This window comes from Chiloscyllium plagiosum, unplaced genomic scaffold (assembly GCF_037043375.1).
Source record: "Chiloscyllium plagiosum isolate Xiang-an unplaced genomic scaffold, Cpla_swu_hap1 HiC_scaffold_25, whole genome shotgun sequence".
NCBI classification, from domain to species: domain Eukaryota; kingdom Metazoa; phylum Chordata; class Chondrichthyes; order Orectolobiformes; family Hemiscylliidae; genus Chiloscyllium; species Chiloscyllium plagiosum.
The window spans coordinates 10,179,454-10,200,263 of record NW_028270163.1 but is presented as its reverse complement, the minus strand read 5'-3'; the positions used below and the strand labels follow the sequence as shown (position 1 = coordinate 10,200,263).

Here is a 20,810-nt window from a genome sequence, read left to right as displayed (position 1 = left end):
AACTTATACATTGGGTGTGAACTGTACAGCATGTAACAAGTAAAATATTAAACTTATACATTGGGTGTGAACTGTGCAGCATGCACCAAGTAAAATATTTAACTTATACATCAGGTGTGAACTGTACAGCATGTACCAAGTAAAATATTTAACTTATACATCAGGTGTGAACTGTGCAGCATGCACTAAGTAAAATATTAAACTTATACATTGGGTGTGAACTGTACAGCATGTAACAAGTAAAATATTTAACTTATACATCAGGTGTGAACAGTGCAACATGCAAGTAAAATATTTAACTTATACATCAGGTGTGAACAGTGCAACATGTACCAAGTAAAATATTTAACTTATACATCAGGTGTGAACTGTGCAGCTTGTACCAAGTAAAATGTTACATAATAACGTCCATGCAATCTCTCCTTATTAAAGAGGAAAACAACGCAGAGACGCACTGGCCAATCACAATCCACGTTTCATATTCGCCTACCGCAGCAGCCAATAGGAACCAGTTTTATATTTAACTCGGCAGGGGCGTGGTTAGGCTCGAGGAAGCCTGGTTCCTATTGGCTCCATCTTCGGTCCCCGCCTCCTCTGCGCACGTGACCAGGTGGTTGGCCCCTAACCCCGAACGCGGGGCCTGAGGGTGAGAGAGGAGCCATGAGAACTGTGGGGATGTTGGCTGCTGCTGTCGCCCGTCACACTGCAGCAGTGCCCTGCCGTGAGTTAATGGAGGCGGGAGGGAGGGAGAGAGGAGAAGCGGGGTGGACACAGGCTGGTGTGGAGGGGGGGGGGTGGACACAGGCTGGTGTGGAGAGGGGGGTGGGGTGGACACAGGCTGGTGTGGAGGGGGGGGGTGGACACAGGCTGGTGTGGAGGGGGGTGGACACAGGCTGGTGTGGAGGGGGGGGGTGGACACAGGCTGGTGTGGAGAGGGGGGGGGGTGGACACAGGCTGGTGTGGAGGGGGGGGGGTGGACACAGGCTGGTGTGGAGGGGGGGGGGGTGGACACAGGCTGGTGTGGAGAGGGGGGTGGGGTGGACACAGGCTGGTGTGGAGAGGGGGGTGGGGTGGACACAGGCTGGTGTGGAGAGGGGGGTGGGGTGGACACAGGCTGGTGTGGAGGGGGGGGGTGGACACAGGCTGGTGTGGAGGGGGGTGGACACAGGCTGGTGTGGAGGGGGGGGGTGGACACAGGCTGGTGTGGAGAGGGGGGGGGTGGACACAGGCTGGTGTGGAGGGGGGGGTGGACACAGGCTGGTGTGGAGGAGGAGGGGGTGGACACAGGCTGGTGTGGAGGAGGAGGGGGGGGGGTGGACACAGGCTGGTGTGGAGAGGGGGGGGTGGACACAGGCTGGTGTGGAGAGGGGGGGGGTGGACACAGGCTGGTGTGGAGAGGGGGGGGGTGGACACAGGCTGGTGTGGAGGGGGGTGGACACAGGCTGGTGTGGAGAGGGGGGGGTGGACACAGGCTGGTGTGGAGAGGGGGGGGGTGGACACAGGCTGGTGTGGAGAGGGGGGGGGTGGACACAGGCTGGTGTGGAGGGGGGTGGACACAGGCTGGTGTGGAGGGGGGGGTGGACACAGGCTGGTGTGGAGGAGGGGGGGGTGGACACAGGCTGGTGTGGAGGAGGAGGGGGTGGACACAGGCTGGTGTGGAGGAGGAGGGGGTGGACACAGGCTGGTGTGGAGGAGGGGGGGGTGGACACAGGCTGGTGTGGAGGAGGAGGGGGTGGACACAGGCTGGTGGGGGGGGTGGACACAGGCTGGTGTGGAGGGTCATCCTCCCTCTTGGGGCTTGTGCAATCCGCTGTAATTTGCCTTTGCTGTAACTTTTGTCTCTTGACTGTGCCCTAAAGTGTGTCTGTGATTTTCACTTGTATTGTGGGTCTGATTGCCCCCGTCTGCTTTTCAGCTTCTTGTGGATGTAGAAGTATGTCCTCCTTTATTTCTCTTTGCTGCTGTCAAAGATCCTGCCTTGCTTTAAAAGAAGATCAGTGGGTTGTTGAGCCAGTGTTTGTTGCCCATCTCTACTTGCCCTTGAGAAACTAGTGCTGAGCTGCCCTCCCTGAGTTACTGCAGTCCACATGCTTTAGGTAGACCCACTGTTGTTAGGGAGGGAGTTCCAGGATTTTGACCCAGCCACACTGAAGGGGCAGTGATGTATTTCCAAGTCAGGATGGTCAGTGGCTTGGAGGTGAGCTTGCAGATAATGGTATTCCCTGGCATCTGCTGCTCTCGTCCTTCTATCTGGAAATTGTCATGAGTTTGGAAGGTGCTGTCTGAGGATCACTGATGAATTTCTGAAGTGAACTGTGTAAATGATATACATTGCTGCTGTTAGTGGTGGAGATTATGGATGTGCTGGCACTAATCAACTGAGCTGCTTTATATTGAGCTTCTTGAGTGTTGCCGCAGCTGCATTTATCCAAGCAAGAGGGTAACATTCCATTATGTTCTTTTTTGTTATTAACCTGATGAGGTGTATTATGACATGTTGGAAGCAGGTGGGATTTAAATCCAAGACCCCAAATCATTACACTGTTTTGACATGTGCATTTGCATATAGTAGACAGGCTTTGGGCAGTTAGGTGAGTTACTTGCTGAAGGATTCTTAGCCACAGCATTCATATGCCTAGTACAGTTCTGTATCAGTGGTTAATCCTGTCCCCAGAATGTTCTTGGGAATTCAACAATGGTAATGTCTTTGAATTTCAAGGGCAATAATTAGATTTGCTCTTTGTTGAACCTAGATGTTGCTCGTCACTTTTGTGAATGGTAGTTGACACATGTCAAGCAAAACCTGGGTATTGATCAAGTCTTACTGTTATATCTTCCTAAACTAGATTTAACTCTGAGTATGAAGCACATGTATATGTAACATGGCTGTGCTTTTCTTAAACATGCTAACTTAATCTGTTTCTTGCAGTGCAAACTGTTTTTGAATTCACTGTGAATTGATGCAGTCAAGTAAATCTTTGTTTTCAATTCAGGAGTCCAAGGCTTGTCTTCCAGAGCAGATACTCAGCTGAAAGTTTGTGTTGTTGGTAGTGGTCCTGCAGGTTTCTACACTGCCCAGCATCTGCTTAAGGTAATCTCACATAAAAGCAACCCTTATAGCTGCTTTTGGTAAATTTTTGTATAATGCATTTATTTTCAAGTTAGTGTAGTACACAGTACTAGGTAACAGCTTGTGTATATGTAGCATCTTTTAACATATAATAACATTTCACAGGGTATTAGTAATGGCTGGTTTGAATTAGGCTCCTCTCCAGACCAGTGGGACACCAAGGGGGTTGTGAATGGTTGGATTGGATTAGATTAGATTAGATTAGATTAGATTACTTACAGTGTGGAAACAGGCCCTTCGGCCCAACAAGTCCACACCGACCCGCCGAAGCGCAACCCACCCATACCCCCTACATTTACCCTTTTACCTAACACTACGGGCAATTTAGCATGGCCAATTCACCTGACCTGCACATCTTTGGACTGTGGGAGGAAACCAGAGCACCTGGAGGAAACCCACGCAGACACGGGGCGAACGTGCAAACTCCACACAGTCAGTCGCCTGAGGCAGGAATTGAACCCAGGTCTCTGGAGCTGTGAGGCAGCAGTGCTAACCACTGTGCCACCGGTTGGGTCTTGGACATTTTACTGGAAGAGTGATGGAACTGGTAAGTGAGAATAGTTGTATTCTTTGCTTTCTCCAAATTCCCTACTCTCGACATCTTCACAAAAATATTGTTCCATGCTAACTTGGAATAGCATAGCCCTCAAAACGTCTGAGGTTGGGGATCAGTTGAAACTTCTCAAAACTAAGGTTGATAAATCTCTTGTTAAGTCAGTGTTTTTAAAGGATATTGAGCTGAGTAAATGGAGTGATTTATGGAGCCTTGAAGAGCGGAATGACCCCTTTTATTCCTAGTTATTGATTTAGGAAGTATTGTACATGGGTTTTCACCAGAGACTTAATGGTTGGTGCGTCATCCGATGTTGTACCGATCTCTCAGATTGGAAATGTCCTTGGTTTAATCTGTTGCAACTGCGGAGTGATCCTGTCACTTGTGCACCGGTAGTTTTTTATAGTTGGCCTTAGTGGCTCAGATCTACCTGGAATGGGGAGAGAATAAAATCATCCAAGATTGTTGGTCCTGGTCGCAGTCTGATGGAAATCTCAATATGTACATATTGAGGGAGGAGAGGATTATTAACAGCATACTGACGTTTTCTATCATGGCTTGCATGCAGAATGGAAAATTCAGAAGTGCAGGGTAGAAGAGATTGGGGCACAATTAGAGAATGCGTTCAGCCTTTGGAAAGAGTTATTCAAATAATGGCAGAGTGGTGGGAATTCAATTATGTGAAGAGACTTCACATAAAGACAAGGGTCTTCTCTTTAGATTAGAGAATGTAAAGAGGAGATTAGATGAAGATAAAATCACAAATTATTTTGTTATAGCATTTTTTCTTTTCACTTGCAGGAAGATAGGGAACCTGTAGTCACAGATTGAAGGTAAATGGACTAGACCTGTAATGACAGAACATTTTTGGCAGAGAGTTAGTGATCTGGAATGCACTGCGTGAAAGCGATGACAAGGTATATATTTATGGAACATAAGGAAAGAGTAAGGGGCTGGGATTAATTAGATAACTGACACTGAGCTGGCACAGGGTCAGTGAGTGGAATGGCCATCTGAGAGGTGAAATTATGGTTCTGAGGAAGAGATTGGCACAGTTTTCCTGAAAAAAAAAAAGCAACTAAATTATGCTTGGTTCCAGTTTGTAAATGAAGTGACAATATGGAGTCATAGAGATATACAGCACAGAAACAGACCCTTGGATTCAACTCCTCCATATCGACCAGATGCCCTAAACTAATTCCGTCCCGTTTGCCAGCACATGGCCCATATCCCCCTAAACCCTTCATATACCCATCCAGATGCCTTTTAAATGCTGTAATTGTACCAGTCTCCGTTATTTTCTCTAGCAGTTCATTCCATACATGCACTCTGTGTGAAAATGTTGCCCCTTAGGTCCCATTTAAATCTTTCCCCCCTCACCCTAAACCTATGTCCTCCCCCACCCCAGAGAAAAGACCTTGTCTACTCGCCCTCCCCATGCTTCTCATGATTTTATAAACCTCTACAATGTCACCTTCAGTCTCCGACGCTCCAGGGAAAACAGCCCCAACCTATTCGGCCTCTCCTTTATAGCTCAAACTATCCAACCATAGTAACATCCTTTATAAATCTTTTCTGAACCCTTGCAAGTTTCACAACATTGTTCCTATAGCATGGAGCTCAGAATTGCATGCAGTAATCATAGAATTTACAGTGTGGAAAAAGGCCCTTTGGCCCAACAAGTCCATATCACCTTCTGAAGAGTAAACCATCCAGACCTGTTCCCCTACCCTATTACCCTACATTTACCCTTGACTAATGCATTTAACCTATATATCCCTGCACTATTGTCAATTTAGCGTGGCCAATTCACCTAACCTGCACATCTTTGGTTTGTGGAAGGAAACCAGAGTACTCGGAGGAAACCCATTCAGACACTGGGAAAACGTGCAAACTCCACACAGACAATCACCCGAGGTTGGAATTGAATCCAGGTCCCTAACCACTGAGCCACCATGCCACCCAATGACCTGTACAGCCGTAACATGATCTCCCAACTCTTTGCTCTGACTAATAAAGGAAAGTGTACCAAATGCTGCCTTCACTATTGGTTTTAGAATTTGTGCAGGGAGTAATGAGAATTTGACATTAATGCTGTTTGATTGTATATACAGGCCACTATTGCTTTGTATTTATTAGCTTGAATTGATTAAAATGCCTAGTATAAAATCATAAAGGGCATGGATAGGATAAACAGACAAGGCCTTTTCCCTTGGGCAGGGGAGTCCAGAACGAGAGGGCATAGGTTTAGGGTGAGAGGGGAAATATATAAAAGAGACCTAAGGGGCCACTTTTTCTCGCAGGGGGTGATACGTGTATGGAATGAACTGCCAGAGGATGTGGTGGAGGCTGGTACAATTGCAACATTTAAGAGGCATTTGGATGGGTATATGAATAGGAAGGGTTTGGAGGGATATGGGCCGGGTGCTGGCAGGTGGGACTAGATTGGGTTGGGATATCTGGTCAGCATGGACGAGTTGGACTGAAGGGTCTGTTTCCATGTTGTTCATCTTTCTGACTCTTATGATTCCATTATTAATAATGGGGGTAATCTACTGTTGACTATTTTTAATGAATTAAATACAATATAATTAATGCCTCTTCCTAATTATTTCTAAAGGATTATATGACATAATTGAGTAAAAGAGTTTGGGGAATTCATTCTGACTTGTATTTGTGTGAAGCTGAAGGAATGCGTTTATTAACCCAATGGTTTGACTCCAAATCTACAAGTTAACTCTGTTCCCTTACACTGGCACTGGATAAATATGCCTGGGCCTGTCTGCATGACAAAATTGTAAGCACATTTATAAAGAATAAGCTTCAAGTTCTGTGCACAGACAGTCTCTTCTTTAATCCCTGTTGGATTCAAACAGAGATTTTAATAGTTCTTGTTATTTAATTGAGATACAGATCTGAATCTTCCTCTGTCAGCTTTGTGGGAAAGGCTTGAATGTTTCTGATAATTGCTTCTTTCAGGATTTAGATGCCTTTAACATTTGTGTTTACTTCCTAAAATCAGAAGGTGGAGTTTTATCTAAGTATTGAGGGTGAAAGTGTGTAATTTAGTATAGTTTACTTTTTACTGTTTTTTTTTCTTATCAGATTGCTGCAATATATAATTTGTTTGAGTGGAGGGGGACAGTCACTATAAATGATTTGCTATCTTTATTCTTGTGTTCCAGTACTATGAATCATCTGTGGTTGACATCTATGAGAAACTGCCTGTCCCATTTGGCCTTGTGAGATTTGGTGTTGCCCCTGACCATCCAGAAGTGAAGGTTCGTTCAGTTCAGTTTAGCATTGAACAGGATCCTGCTGCCACCCTTTATTGTACATGGAGTAATTTGCAGCGTTGAAGTCTAGATATATACTCAAAACCATTACTTAATGAAACATGGTTTATTAAATGTAGATAAGACAATTGAAATTGCTCGAAACAACATATCTAACAAATTGAGGTAGTTTTGTGTCCAAGTCAAATAAAGGTGACTGACCACTCTGATTCTGTTTCTGTTTCTATTTATTGGTGTAATTAAAGAGGGTCTCTACCTCTTTTTGACTTTTATACTGGCTTAATTATGATTCTGTAATGTTTGCTGTTTCTTGGTGTCAAATTTGGTAAGATGCAGTCCCTATATATGAAATGTTGCCTTAGGTTATTGAATTCATTTATCTGCTCTCCATATATACCTTCCTGGTATTGCTTATATACTGCAAGATAAACCTTTTTATGACTAGAAGTTAGTTTTATCATTTGAACGTTTTATCTTTTGAGCTTGTTATGATTTAGTGGTACACGCAAGCGTTGTGACATTATCCAATGCTGAAACCTTACACCTCTGGTCAAAACTGCTCACAAATGTAATCTGCAAGGTTATAAATAGTGATTTGCAGATGTCTACCTATAATATTTTAGTAAAATAAATCTAGAAAAGTTTACCTTTTGTTTCAAGGACTTTTTTGGAATTCATTTTAAAATGTGTGGTGCAGTAAGTTGCCTGCAATTGATTGGAGTGAGCACCAAATGCAGTACAGAAGGTGGCAAGTTTCTTGAATTATTAATGAAGACCTGTGAATGTTGATCATTAAACATCTGTGCCGTTCTTACCTCTATTCTTTCAAAATCTAAGACACCGATGCACAAATATGAAAATATCATAACCTAACTTTTTTTGTGCTACTTGAATATTCCTTTTATGGCCCACATTTAGTGATCAGTGTGTTCATAATATTTCCCACCCTGCAGAATGTCATCAATGCATTTACCCAGACAGCACATCATGACCGCTGCTCATTTTATGGCAATGTTACTGTTGGAAAGGATGTAAGCATAGAAGAACTGAAACAAGCATACCATGCACTGGTACTGGTAAGAAGGTATTAAATTGTTGAATATTCGTCAGTCTCCTGACATACAATATAAAACATCTTGTCTACACTAATTCTGAATACTGATCCTTGATGTACGGCTGTCACTTTTATTTCTTTAGATTTCAACCATTGCAGTTCAGTTATTAGGTTTTTTTTCAATATTAAGCCTTTGTACTTGTTATTTTAGCATAAAGATGCAAACATTTTATTATATGCTAGTTTAAAAAAAATTTTGCCATGACAGACCTATGGAGCTGAAACTAATCGAACACTTGACATTCCTGGAAAGAATCTACTAGGTGTCTATTCTGCAAGAACATTTGTAGGCTGGTACAACGGTTTACCTGAAAACAAAGATGTAAGTTTAACTGGCAAGACTACATTATATCTCAATATGCTGATGATCACTATCTCTAATTGTTGGAGGGTATTTTTCTGGTTCTTTTTTTTAATAACAAAATTTGCAAGGTAGTTGAAGCTAGGTGATAACTAAAATTAGTTGGCAGGAATTCGAGCTTTTTTTTTTAACCAAATTTTAAATAATTATATGGGTTCCCTCCCTGCTTTATTTGGAAAACCAAAATAGAATTGGCTTGTCAGTTGAAACTACTGAGAGAATCCAACAAGATTGGTGATCTTTAATAATGGGGCAACTTAATGGCCACTTTATATTTCTCAGAATTCTCATTGTTTGAGCATTTAGCTGGCTCTGAATGAATGTCAATCAGATATGGCTGTTTGGAAGGTTAATGCACCCCAGTGACTAATTAGTTTTGAAGGAAATCCGAAAAACTATATAAAGCCCAGTGTGCACTCATTATAAAGTTTTCGAAGCATGATTTCCTTTATTGGAGACCAGTGCTGTCTGAGGCAGTGGAAATATTTGATTTCTTACATATGCAATTGCAGTAGCTGTTAAACGTGAAGAAATTGAACAAGGCTATTTGAGAAATGGACATTGATAAGGGCCATGAATGAAATAAATTTTTATGGGTTGTTTTAAATGAAGATTTGTGTAAAATCCAATTATTTAACTATCCTCCTGGTCAGTGGCTGACATCAAATAAAATCAGAGGTCTGGAAAGTCATGTACTTCCACATAGCGCTCTTGCTCAGGTTTGCCATTGTCCAATGTTAATTTTGTAAACTTGAAACCTGTTGCTAATATCACTTTCAACCCAGCCGTCATCCTTGTGTTGACGTAGAAATGTTTTTTTTTTCTGTTTGGTGTTGTCTGATCTGTCTGTACAGGAGGGATACTGTTGAATTATAGGTTTGTCTTTGGAAGAAAGGCAGTCTAGAATTGGAAATTGCAACTTTTTGAGGAATTTAACTTTGACCAAAGTTTTCTTCAGCTGCATTGTTATCCATTTTTCCAGAAGGTGGATCGGAAAACAGAAATGGTTAGAGAAACTCTGTACATGTGGCAGCCTCCTGTGGAGAGAAAGCAGAGTTAATGTTTCAAGTCTTCAGAACTGATAGTAACTAGGAAAAGGTGGTGTCAGTATATGCTGAAAATGGATTGGGGAGAACTCAGTGGATAGGTGGAGATGGAGCAGAGAAAGACAGTGACGGTTAGACAAAAAAAGGATAAATGACTATAACCCAAGAAGAAAAGTTGATAATGGGGACAATAAATATCTGAAAATAGCCCACACTGTTGTGACATGAACTATGTACAAAAAGTATAAGTATAAAAGATATGGGTATTCAAAACCTAAACCTAAAAATTGGAACCAGATATTGAGTCTCAAAGGCAACTGGGTCCCCAAACCGAAAATGAGCTTGTGCTGAGTCTCATTAGAACACTGCAGCAGGCCCAAGATAGGAATGTTGGCCAGGGACATGGTGGTCTGTTGAAGTGATAGGCACTGGAAGCTTGGGCTCATTTTTTTTTTTTTTGCAAAACACTTACATGCTCACTGCAAAGTGGTTGCCTAGTTGTGTTCTGTCTCCCCTATGTGGAGAATGCAGTGGATTATGTTGAGCACATTACAGGTAAATCACTGGCTTACCTGGTATGTCTGGCCCCTTGGGAGGTATTGAATAGGCAGGTGTCATAATTTCTGTGATGTCGGGAAGTGGGTCAGTGTCCTGGAGAGAATGGTCCTTGAAAAATGCTGACAAAGGAGGGGAGTGGAATGTATCTAGAGGTGATAGAAATGATGGCTTATGATCCTTTGGATGTGGATCTGGTGGGATGGAAAGGGAACACCAGGAGAGTCCCTGTTGATGTTTGAGAGAGAAGGGAAGGAGTGAAGGTAATCGGTTGGGCATGGCTAAGGGCCCTGTCAACCACGATAGTGGGGTATCCTTGGTGGAGGGAAAAGGCAGACATGTTCCATGTACCCCACAAAGATGGGCATAACTGGGGCCAAAGGGAGTAGCCAGGGCCACGCATTTTGATCTGAAGAAAGCAAGAGGAGTTCAAGGGGAGGTTGTTCAAAATGAGGGTGAGTTTGCCTAAGCAGAGGGTGGTGGTGGTGAATGGGGACATGTAGGGTTAGAAGAATCATGGATACAGTGGGAAGGGATTGGACAAGGGGAGGAAATAATTGCATCAAAGTAGGAAAAGGGATGTTCATGTGAGGCAGGGACAGGCAGAACCAATTAGCCTGCACAGGTAGTCCTGTTTGTGGATTTTTACACCACCCATTTCTGTCCCATCCAGTGGGATGTCACCACCAGATACATTACCCATCAATTGCTTGTCAGCATTCCACAAGAACCATTTCCTCCAGAACACGCTGGTCCACTCCTCTCTGCTCCCAACAACTCCCATGGCACCTTCCCATGAAACTACAGAAGGTGCAACACCGACCTGTTTACCACCTTCCTCCCTCACAATCTAAGACTTTTAAACACACCTTCCAGGTGAAGAAGCGATTTACCTGCATTTCACTCAATCTAGTCTGCTGTATTCACTGCTTGCAATGTGATCTCTTGAACATTGGGAGACAAAACGCACATTGGTGTTCTGCAAAGCAATCACTTAATGGTCTGTCTGCAAAAAAAACACGAGTTTCCAGATACCTGCCACCTCAACATACACTTTGTTCCCTGGTCAACATTTCTGTCTTGGACCTGCTACGATGTTCCAGCAAGACTCTGTACAAACTGAAAAAACAGTGTCTCCATTTCCACTTGGGGATCCTGCACCCTTCAGGACTGTATATCAATTCAATAATTTTACAACTTGAACATCCGTATCCGTGTATCTTGCCCATCCCCACACCCCTGTCATGACATGAGCTATTTTCAGCACACCCAAACCATTTTCACTTACTTATTGTTTCCATTATTGGCTTTCCCTTCTCCCTAACATACTGACATCTTTTGAGGAAGGGTCACTGAACCCGAAACACTAACTCTGATTTCTCTCCACATATGCTGCCAAATCTGTTGAGATTTTCCAGCAGTTTCTGTTTTTGTTTCTGATTTACAACCTCTGCAATACTTTCAATTTTTATACTGTCATGCAACCTTTTCTCTGTATGTGTGTGTGTCCTTCTCTTTGTGCGACCTCCCCAGTCAGTATATCTACTGCCTCTTTCTAGCTACTATCAGTTGTGAAGAAGTGTCAGTGGACTCACATGTTGACTCTGTTTTTCTCTCTCTACAGATGCTGAGTTTCTCCAGCAATTTTTGTTTTTGTTTCAGACTTCCAGCATGCATAGTTATTTGTTTTTATTCCACCTGTTGGGTGTTGAGTTAGTATTACTTAAGGAGATTGCTTTTCAAATACAAGAAGTTAAAATCTTATCATACATTCTTTTGAAGCTGAATCCTGAATTGAGCAGTGAGACAGCAGTCATCCTGGGACATGGAAATGTGGCATTGGATGTGGCCAGGATTCTCTTGTCTCCCATTGATGTACTTAAGGTTTGTGAATTCCTGTCTTAAATGTTATCCTGTTTGTGACAATTAAGAAATGATTAATCAAAAGGCAGGGTTTTGTAGAGAATATTTAAATTCCTTGATACTGCTTGAGTCCTCCTACATAAAAGGAAACCAGTGGCTAGTTTTGATTCTCTGTCCACCATATTTATTCGTACCTAGCCATCAACTTAGTGTGTTTGCCTAAATAGAACCTTGGGTGTGTTGTAAAAATAGATTTGGTTTGGGGAGCAGAGAAATAGTGGTTTGGGGATGTTTTCAACTGAGCAGCTGGAAAATGAAAGCTGGTGGGAGGATGAAATTGCAATGCGTTGAATTCATATGTGCAATGTATGCAAATATTTTTTTATACAGAGTGAATTAGACAAAGTTCTCCCAAAGCTTTAAGTAGTATTCCTCTTCAGAATATTCTAACTGTAATTTTTGTGGAGTGTGTGTAAAATAAATATAAATATGTTACATATATTCTATGTATTTACAGAAAACTGATATTGCTGGTCATGCGTTGGAGGCTATAGCAACTAGTAAGGTGAAGCGGGTATTACTAGTTGGGCGACGAGGACCCCTCCAGGTTGCCTTTACCATAAAGGTATGGTACTTTATAAAGTTAGCATGTTTCATTACAGTATAAATGCCTTGTGTAAGCATGCTTTTACTTGCAGCCTGGTAAGCCTTGTCTGTTCAAATAACTGACGCTGTTGTCCACAAACCTACCAGTGTTTCATAATTAACTTTTATTTTAATTTGTGCTGACGACAAGAAGATGAGGAACCGTGTGTTGTGTTTTACAGCATAGCCAGTTCACTTGCGTTTATATTGATGATCACTACCCAGACAAAGATAACCACACTTGCCGTCCAGAGTATTTTTAGAGGCTTTTGAGTTGCTAGAGTGAAATTTGAGTTGCAATAGCTTAGCGGTTTCCCTTTCTTTCTTCAGTAGTGGTGAAACTTGGAGATGCCCTTGACTTTGGGTCAAAAGTTCTTCCAATTTCTTTTGTTACCAGTGCTAATTTGTTCTAATTGAAATTAGAGGAGCTTTCCATATCTTCACTGTATTCTGTCTATAAGAACATAGGATCAGGAGTAGGCCATTCAGTTCCTCGAGCTAACCCTACCATTCAACTAAATGATGGCTTATCTGCCCCAGGCCTCAACTCCCACATTGTGTCATCTCACCATAGGCCCCTCCAGTTGAAAGAAGAATTTTGCTTTAAAATTCTAACCTAGCAATGAAGACCAGAATTTTCATTTGTTATCTTAATTATTTGCTGCACATTGCTTTTGATTCAAAATAACACTTTGATCTCCCTCTACTGCATTGTTTTGAGTCTGTCTCCAGTTTTATAATAGTTTGCCTTTGATTCTTTCTGCTAAAGTGTATGACCTCACACACCTTCCAACATGAAACTATCTGCTAAGTTTTTGCCCACTTACTCTGCTTATCCCCTTGCAGATTCCTTTAATCATCTTTACAATATGCCATCCCACCTAATTTTGTATTATCAAGTTTGATCCATTACACTCTGTTCCCCTCCTGCAAGACATCAATACGGACAGTCCCAGATTGCAAACAGGTTTTGTGCTTGAGTCCATTTGCAAGTTGTTTTGCATACAAGTCGGAGGAGAATGCATGACAATAAAATAGCTATTCCATAAGTACAAGGACATTTTATCTGTTGGATCTTTTTAAAATTATTAATGCCCCATATATATAACTGTGCTCTTAAGCAAGAGCAATCTTAAATTGGGAATCCCTGTGTAGATAGCAAATCATTGAGGCCCCATGACTCATCCTTGTGGCACTCCACCATTGCATCTTTCCAACCTGAAAAAGACTTATTAGTCCCGACTCTCTCTCTCTCTCCTGTGTGTTAACCAATCCAATGCTAACACGTTGCCTCCATTTCCAGAAACTCTTATCTTGTGCAATAACTTCCCATGTGGCACCTTATCAAATGTCTTCAGGAAATTCAAAACGTTCTGTCTTTCATTTCCTGCTTAAAAATTCTCATTCATCATTAACTATGCTGTTTTAATCCTCAAAAGGACTCTTGATAGAGTGCTCTATGGGCTGAAAATAAAGTTGTTGCATTCTTTTATTTCTCTTAAGGAATTGCGTGAGATGATTAATTTGCCTGATACTCGTCCATTGCTCAATCCCAGTGACTTCATGGGGCTCAAGCAGGCTGTTAAAGGTAAAACTACAATATTTTTATGTTGGCACTCCTTTGGCTATCTACTTCCATCCCTAATGTTTTTAAGCTTTCAAAGCATTTTGTTAAGTTGAAGTGTGGATAAGGTTTTACCTTTCTCAAGTACATTTTTGCCCAGAATTAAAAATTAATGTTTTCAGGATGTAGGTTTGCTCGCTGAGCTGGAAGGTTCGTTTTCAGAAGTTTTGTCACCATACTAGGTAACATTGTCAGTGAGCCTCTGAATGAAGCACTGATGGTGTAGCCTGCTTTCTATTTATATTTATTTCCAAAGGAAACCCAAACATATAAATAGAAAGCGGGCTACACCACCCTGCCAAGTGTTGAAGTTCGCTGTACTAATTCTTCATGAGAAGAAAGGAGAATTCACCTTTTGCGGGTATTTTATTTTGACAAATGTGCAGGCCAAGTGAAAAGGTTCAGTAGAAGTTCTTTAATGCCCCAGGAATCCCTAAAACACTTGTATTAAACCACTTAATTTTACATGACACACTTGCAACATCTGCTCATTTGGGTTCAATGAGCTTTAAAGTCCTTGAATTTTGACCCTTTGTCTTAAACTCCTTAACTTTAAGCAATATTTTCAAGGTCTATAAACTGAATCAGTTTGTTTGTTAACATTGTTACCAGATCAAAAAAAACCAGATGGAAACTAAACAACCTGCACTAAAATTGCAATAAGAAAAAGTTCACTGGTAGGAGTCTGTGTGCACTTAAGTGTGCTAGGTGTGTCTAATTCCTTTGATCATACATTAATTAGTGTTAGGTATATGTACATAATATCAACCCATGCAATACTGTCTATGGTTGAATGAAACTTTGCAGTAATAATGCCAGCAAACAAAATGTTGTAGCCCCGACCAAAAAATGTGAACACTCCAGCCAAACAATACATACTTGCTGCACAGGATAATGTGCATACAAAGAACAGTACTGCAGAAGAACAGGATAGACGTTAAATTTGAGAGGGTGCAGAAAGGATTTACAAGCATATTGCCAGGACTGGAAAGTTTGAGCTCTAGGGAGAAGCTGAATAGGCTGGGACTTTTATTTTCTCTCCTGGAGCATCGGATGTTGAGGAATGACCTTTTTAGAGGTTTATGAAAATCATGAGGGGCATGGACAGGATGAATAGCCAAAGTCTGTTTACTAGATGAATAGTTTATGCCTGAAATGTTGACTCTCCTTAGATGCTGCCTGACCTGCTGTGTTTTCCCAATGCCACACTTTTTCAACTTTGAATCTCCATCATCTGCAGTCCTCCCTTTCTGCTAGGATGGGTGTGTCCAAAATGGGGGGGCATAGGTTTAAGGTGAGAGGGGAAAAGATTTTAAAAAGGAACTAAGGGGTAACTTTTTCACACAGAGGGTGGTGCATATATGGAACGAGCTGCCAGAGGAAGTGGTGGAGGCTGGTATAAGTACAGCATTTAAAATGCACTTGGATGGGTAAATGAATAGGAAGGGTTTGGGGGAAATGGACCAAATGTTGGCAAATGGGACTGGATCAAATTGAGATGTCTGGTTGGCAAGGATGGGTTGGACTGAAGGATTTGTTTCCATGCTGTATGAATCTGACTGCGCTGACACATGATGCCTTTCAAAACTAAAAACCTTTCTTACCTTTATATTATTTGCTTATTAATATATCTGGGAGAAAGTGAGGACTGCAGATGCTGGAGATCAGAGTAGAGAGTGCGGTGCTGGAAAAGCCCAACTGGTCAGGCAGAGTCCGAGGAGCAGGAGAATCTATGTTTCGGGCATAAGATCTGTCAAGCTGCCTCTTAAATGTTGCTATTGTATCTGCTTTGACCAATTATAATCAACCTGCCTGGTTTAAATCTAAGCAAAGATTAACTATTATTAGAAGGCTGAAAGTAGTGACAAATTAACTACCAGTCATTATTTAATTGGCTCATTCTCTATGACACTGCCTTTACCAGTCACAGGCCACTTGGTAACCAATTAGCATGCTCTGTTCATTTGTATAAAAATATTCTCCTTTCATGCTAGTATTTCTTTTAAGTATCATAATGAGTGCAGCATGCCAAACCACAAAATGGTTTTTAGCAAAATTCAAGTCCTGATTATGTAGTTGTCAACGGGTTTAACCTATGCTTAAGATTAAACTGCCCTTTTCATAAATAGCGCTTTGGAAATCTTGGTGTGAATACGGTCTTGTGCAATATCAACTCATGGCTCAGCTGAACCGCAGAGAATATACATCGTGAACTAATTATTAACCTGTTCTCTGCCTGGGAGGATACAGATGTGTGCATGTTTGAAGTGAATAGTTAGCTGCAGTTTGGACATTTCTGGTGGCTCACTCAGGTTCTTTGCATATCACTAAATGTAAGGGCACCCTACTGTTTGAATATTTGTGTCAAGTTTCCAAATTCATTGATTTTCATCCAGGTTTGTCTCTGCTTAATTTCTTAAACATACTAGATGTGTTGTTTCAATCAGAAGTTAGTCAGTGCACCTAAAATTTGTAGTTGATTGAACAGAAAGGGGAGACTGCTATGCAGCTTGAGTGAGAGATGGCTCTGGACTTAATTTAATTTGGTGTAAATGCTTTCATGATCGAAACACCCAGAAGCAGCTGGACATCTGATGCAATATGGGTTGGGTCGTGAAATCAGTAGTGTCAATTCTTCTGTCTCAAATTCAGACAACAAATCATAGCAAGCCCTTTCAGAGGGAGTTAAATATTTTTTGTTGGCATTTCACCTAGAGCCATTTCTTTCAAATTATCTGTCTCTGCACCAAAGACATTCTTATCAGACGTTCTGTAGACTGTGATGAGACTACTAGTCCCTCTTGGTGCAGAGAGATTCCATTGGTGATGGGCTTATAAAAATCCTAAGGGGGTGTTTTGCTAGCAGATCACATTTCTCATTGCCAGTGTCAGTATTTAGGCTGAATTTGCAGAGTTTGTTCCTGTAAGGGATAGAGTTGTATTCTTCAGAGTCTACATAGCAAAACAGGATCACAAGGATGCTTCATGTTGTCGAGTTACTCTTTGTATTGTCATTGATGAAGCTGGTGTGAAAAGAATTTTCAATCAATGGAACCTTTTGAATAACAATGCATAATGATTATCTGAGTGATCAATGTAAGTACTGGGAAGGAACTATGTAGGAACAGGAGTAGGTCATTCAGCCCATTGAGCCTGTTTCGCCATTTGAGGTTATAGCAACTCCATATACAGGTACCTGTTTTTGGCCCATATCCCTCAATTTGCTTAACAAATGTATCTATTTTTAGATTTAAAACTAACAACTGGGCATCCACTGCCATTTGTGGAAGATAGTTCCAAGCATCTACCACCCTTTGTGGGGAGAAGTGCTTCCTAGCATCCCTCCTTCAAGCATGAGAATTGGAGCCAGATCACTGGCCCCAGTTCTAGGATCTCCACCCAATGGAAATAGTTTATCTACCTGTCTTTTTCTGTTAAAGTCTTGAAGGCTTTAATCAGATCATCCCTTAACCTGTCTTAATTCTAGAGAAAAAGGGCTTAATTTGTATAATCGCTCTTCACCGCTTAATCTTTGAAGTCCAGATAGCATTCTTGTAAACCTACAATGTAATCCCTCCAAAGTCATTATATCCTTCCCAAGGTGTAGTGCCCTGATCTGGAGTCCAATAGGATTTTGAGTAACTGCAGCATAACTTCTGAATCCTTGTACTCTGTCCTTTAGGTTTAAAGGCCAGCGTTCCATTAGCTTTCTTAGTTTATTTTCTGTACCTGTTTGTGACCTTTTAAAGATCTATGCACCTGAAATCCCAAGTCTGTTTAGACATCCACTGTATTTAACTTCAAACTATCTAGAAAATACCCTGATCTATCCTTTTCTGGTCCAAAATGGATACCCTGACACATGTTTAATTTGATTTCTATTTGCCACAATTTTGCCCATTCTTTTAGTCTATCAATCTCTCTGAAATTTTTATGTTATCACTTACACTGTCCTGAATGCTGCCAAACTGTGTGTCTTCAGCAAATTTGGACTTGCTATGCTATTATCCAAGTCGCAAAAAAAATGTAAATAATTAAAGCCCTAACACAAATCTATTGGACACCATTGGTCATATCTGCCCATTTGAGTACCTCTATTATGCCTAGTTTCTGTCACCTGCACTTAACCAATTTTCCCAGCCTTGTTAGTAATTTTCACTCCTTCCTGTGAGCATCCACCTTATGTGAGACTTCTATCAAATGCCTCCTGGCATTCCATTAAAAACATCTGTAGGCATTCCCCTGTCCACTGCTTCAGTGACCTCTTCAAAAAATTCACTTGAGCTTGTCGGGTTTGAATGTATTATGAGTCCATGTTGGCTGTCCCTGAAAGTTTAAGATAAGCAGTTTCCCCATTTTTGTTTTGTAAACTCCAAACAATTTCTCCATTGCGCAGTCTTTGCAAGCACATGTTATGAAGCACATTTGGAGCATCACAGACAAAAGATTAGTGAAGAAGAAATGGTGAAAAGAAAATGTCACCGAGTAGGAGAAATTTCAGAACTTAAATAGGTTTCAGATGAGATAAATGCATTATGTCAGCAAGCAATCTTAGCAAGAAGGCTGAGCATACTGACAAATTAACATTTGCCAGTCATTCAAACTGCTTAAGGAAAACCCCCAAGAGGAATCAACAGAAGTTAGACAAGTGAGAGCAAGAGCTAAGTGACAAACTGCCAAGAACTGCAAAAGTAATCTCTCTTGATAGAGTTGTGCTGAGTTTATTGCAAAGGGACTGCAGAGGGATTGAAGCAAAGGGGCTGAAGTCTTCTGTTTAACAATTTACTGTCTGGCATAATATTAGTTGTTGGAATGAAATGTTGTAATAACTCGAGACATTTGTATGGCACTAAAGGTTTAATCTACAGTAAACCAGGATAATCCAAATGGCATGATAAACACCAGCTGTGTTAAGTGGCGGTTAGATATACAGGCAAGACGAAGATAGATGAAGCAATGTATGTGACTGGAATAAGCATTTAAACATTGCTTAAATGTCTGTTCACCACAATTCTTTGAAATTGAGGACATTTGTATAAGCAGGATACTTGTTAAATTCTAACATAGAACTTCATTGGCATTTTGTATTTGATGTTTCTGAAGTATTCAAGTTTGTACTGATTGTAAAAGTGGCCAGGAGTAGTTTCCAAGCATTTCGAAAAGCCTCTGCTCGTAAGGAGGGTGTTGGCCATTTCAAGCGCATGGGTTTTCTGATTTTTCAAGGGATCTTTAAGTTGAAAGTGGAACTGTGCATTTTCTAGAAGATCATTCTGGGATGGCTGAATACTTTCACTTCACGTTGTGTGATTATGCCCTAAGGAATGTCCCTGAAAATGGATGGGGGGGGGGGGGAAGAGGAAAAAAAAAGTCCTTGAATTTAAACAGTGATGTGTTACAGAACTTGGCTTGGTGGGATGTAGAATAGCACATGTAGAATTCAGTGAATAAAAGGGTTCTTGAGTCGCATCCAGTACTTGTACCTTTTTTAATCAATGCCACCAAACCAGATTTACCTCACTTGCTATTATGGAACTGTGTGCAAATTGGCTGCTGTTTGCTGATGTATCAGCAACTATACTTCAAATGTAACTTGAGATGCTTTGGTATGTTCTAAAGATGCTTCTGTAAATTTAAGTTCTCTCATTCCAATGTTGGTTACTTGTGTACCCAAATAATGTAGTAAGCCAACAAACTTAAGGACTAACAGACAGAAACCCAACTTCACAGATTGGTGAGAAGCTCCTCATAGATTCTGAAGACTTCTGATGTTAATTTGAAAGTCTGTGCCTTGGATTGATGATCCTACATGTGCTATGGGGTTCTTTCAAATCTGTGTCAAGTGCTCATTTTAATTTGATGTGAAGAATACGATTTTAAAATGATCTTCTGTTTGGGAGACTCTGTTACAAATCTAGCATCTCTTCCTGTTTTTCACTATTGGTGTTTTTGGCACTTGATCTGGGATAATGCTTTCTATAGGATCTTTTGTATGCAGTAACCTGCAAGACTCCTCGCAAGCTCTCCTCTTTTTAAGAAACTAAGCGAAGGTGCGGAGGGGAGGTGATGGCCCGGTGGTATTGTTGCGAGACTGGTAATCTAGAAATGCAGATGATGTTCTGGGGACCTGAGTTTGAATTCTGCCATGGTAGATGGATTGTGAATTCAATAAAAAAATCTGGATTTAAAACCGTTACTTTAATAAATTGATTCAATAAAAACCTGGTGACTCCAGATCCAAAGCAATATGGTTGGATCTGAACAGCCTAACCGCTCGTAAATGGGGAACAAAAATACTGACTTTGCCAGCAATATCCATATCAATAAAATAATAAGGAAAAAAAGTTTCACTTTTAAATTCTCCCTTCTGTTACTTTCTAGACCTGCCAAGACCAAGGAAACGGCTAACTGAGCTCATGATAAAAACTGCACTTGAAAAGTCTTCTGGGAAAGAAGTTGAACGCCAAGCTGCAGCCACCAAGGAATGGGGTCTTCAGTTTCTACGGAGCCCCTTGGAGATAATACCAAGTAATGACGGCAAACGGGTAGCTGGGATTCGACTGTCTGTTAACAAAATGGAGGTAGGCCTGGCTAGTGTTGTGTGCCATATCTAGGATTACCAATAC

The 20,810-nt window shown here is 41.3% G+C and overlaps 1 protein-coding gene across 2 annotated transcripts in view; it reads left to right on the top strand.

The window, feature by feature from the left end:
• Positions 1 to 617: 617 nt before the first annotated feature.
• The window catches only part of fdxr (ferredoxin reductase), a 31,486-nt gene continuing 11,293 nt past the window's right edge, over positions 618 to 20,810 (top strand). The window contains exons 1-9 of one of the 2 annotated variants that reach the window (XM_088000448.1): positions 618 to 721; positions 2,994 to 3,091; positions 6,869 to 6,964; positions 7,933 to 8,055; positions 8,302 to 8,415; positions 11,838 to 11,939; positions 12,436 to 12,543; positions 14,067 to 14,151; positions 20,566 to 20,765. In XM_088000448.1, the coding sequence (XP_087856574.1) occupies positions 661 to 721; positions 2,994 to 3,091; positions 6,869 to 6,964; positions 7,933 to 8,055; positions 8,302 to 8,415; positions 11,838 to 11,939; positions 12,436 to 12,543; positions 14,067 to 14,151; positions 20,566 to 20,765 (987 nt within the window). In that variant the 5' untranslated portion in view covers positions 618 to 660. The other variant, XM_043714399.2, reaches the window with a different exon arrangement.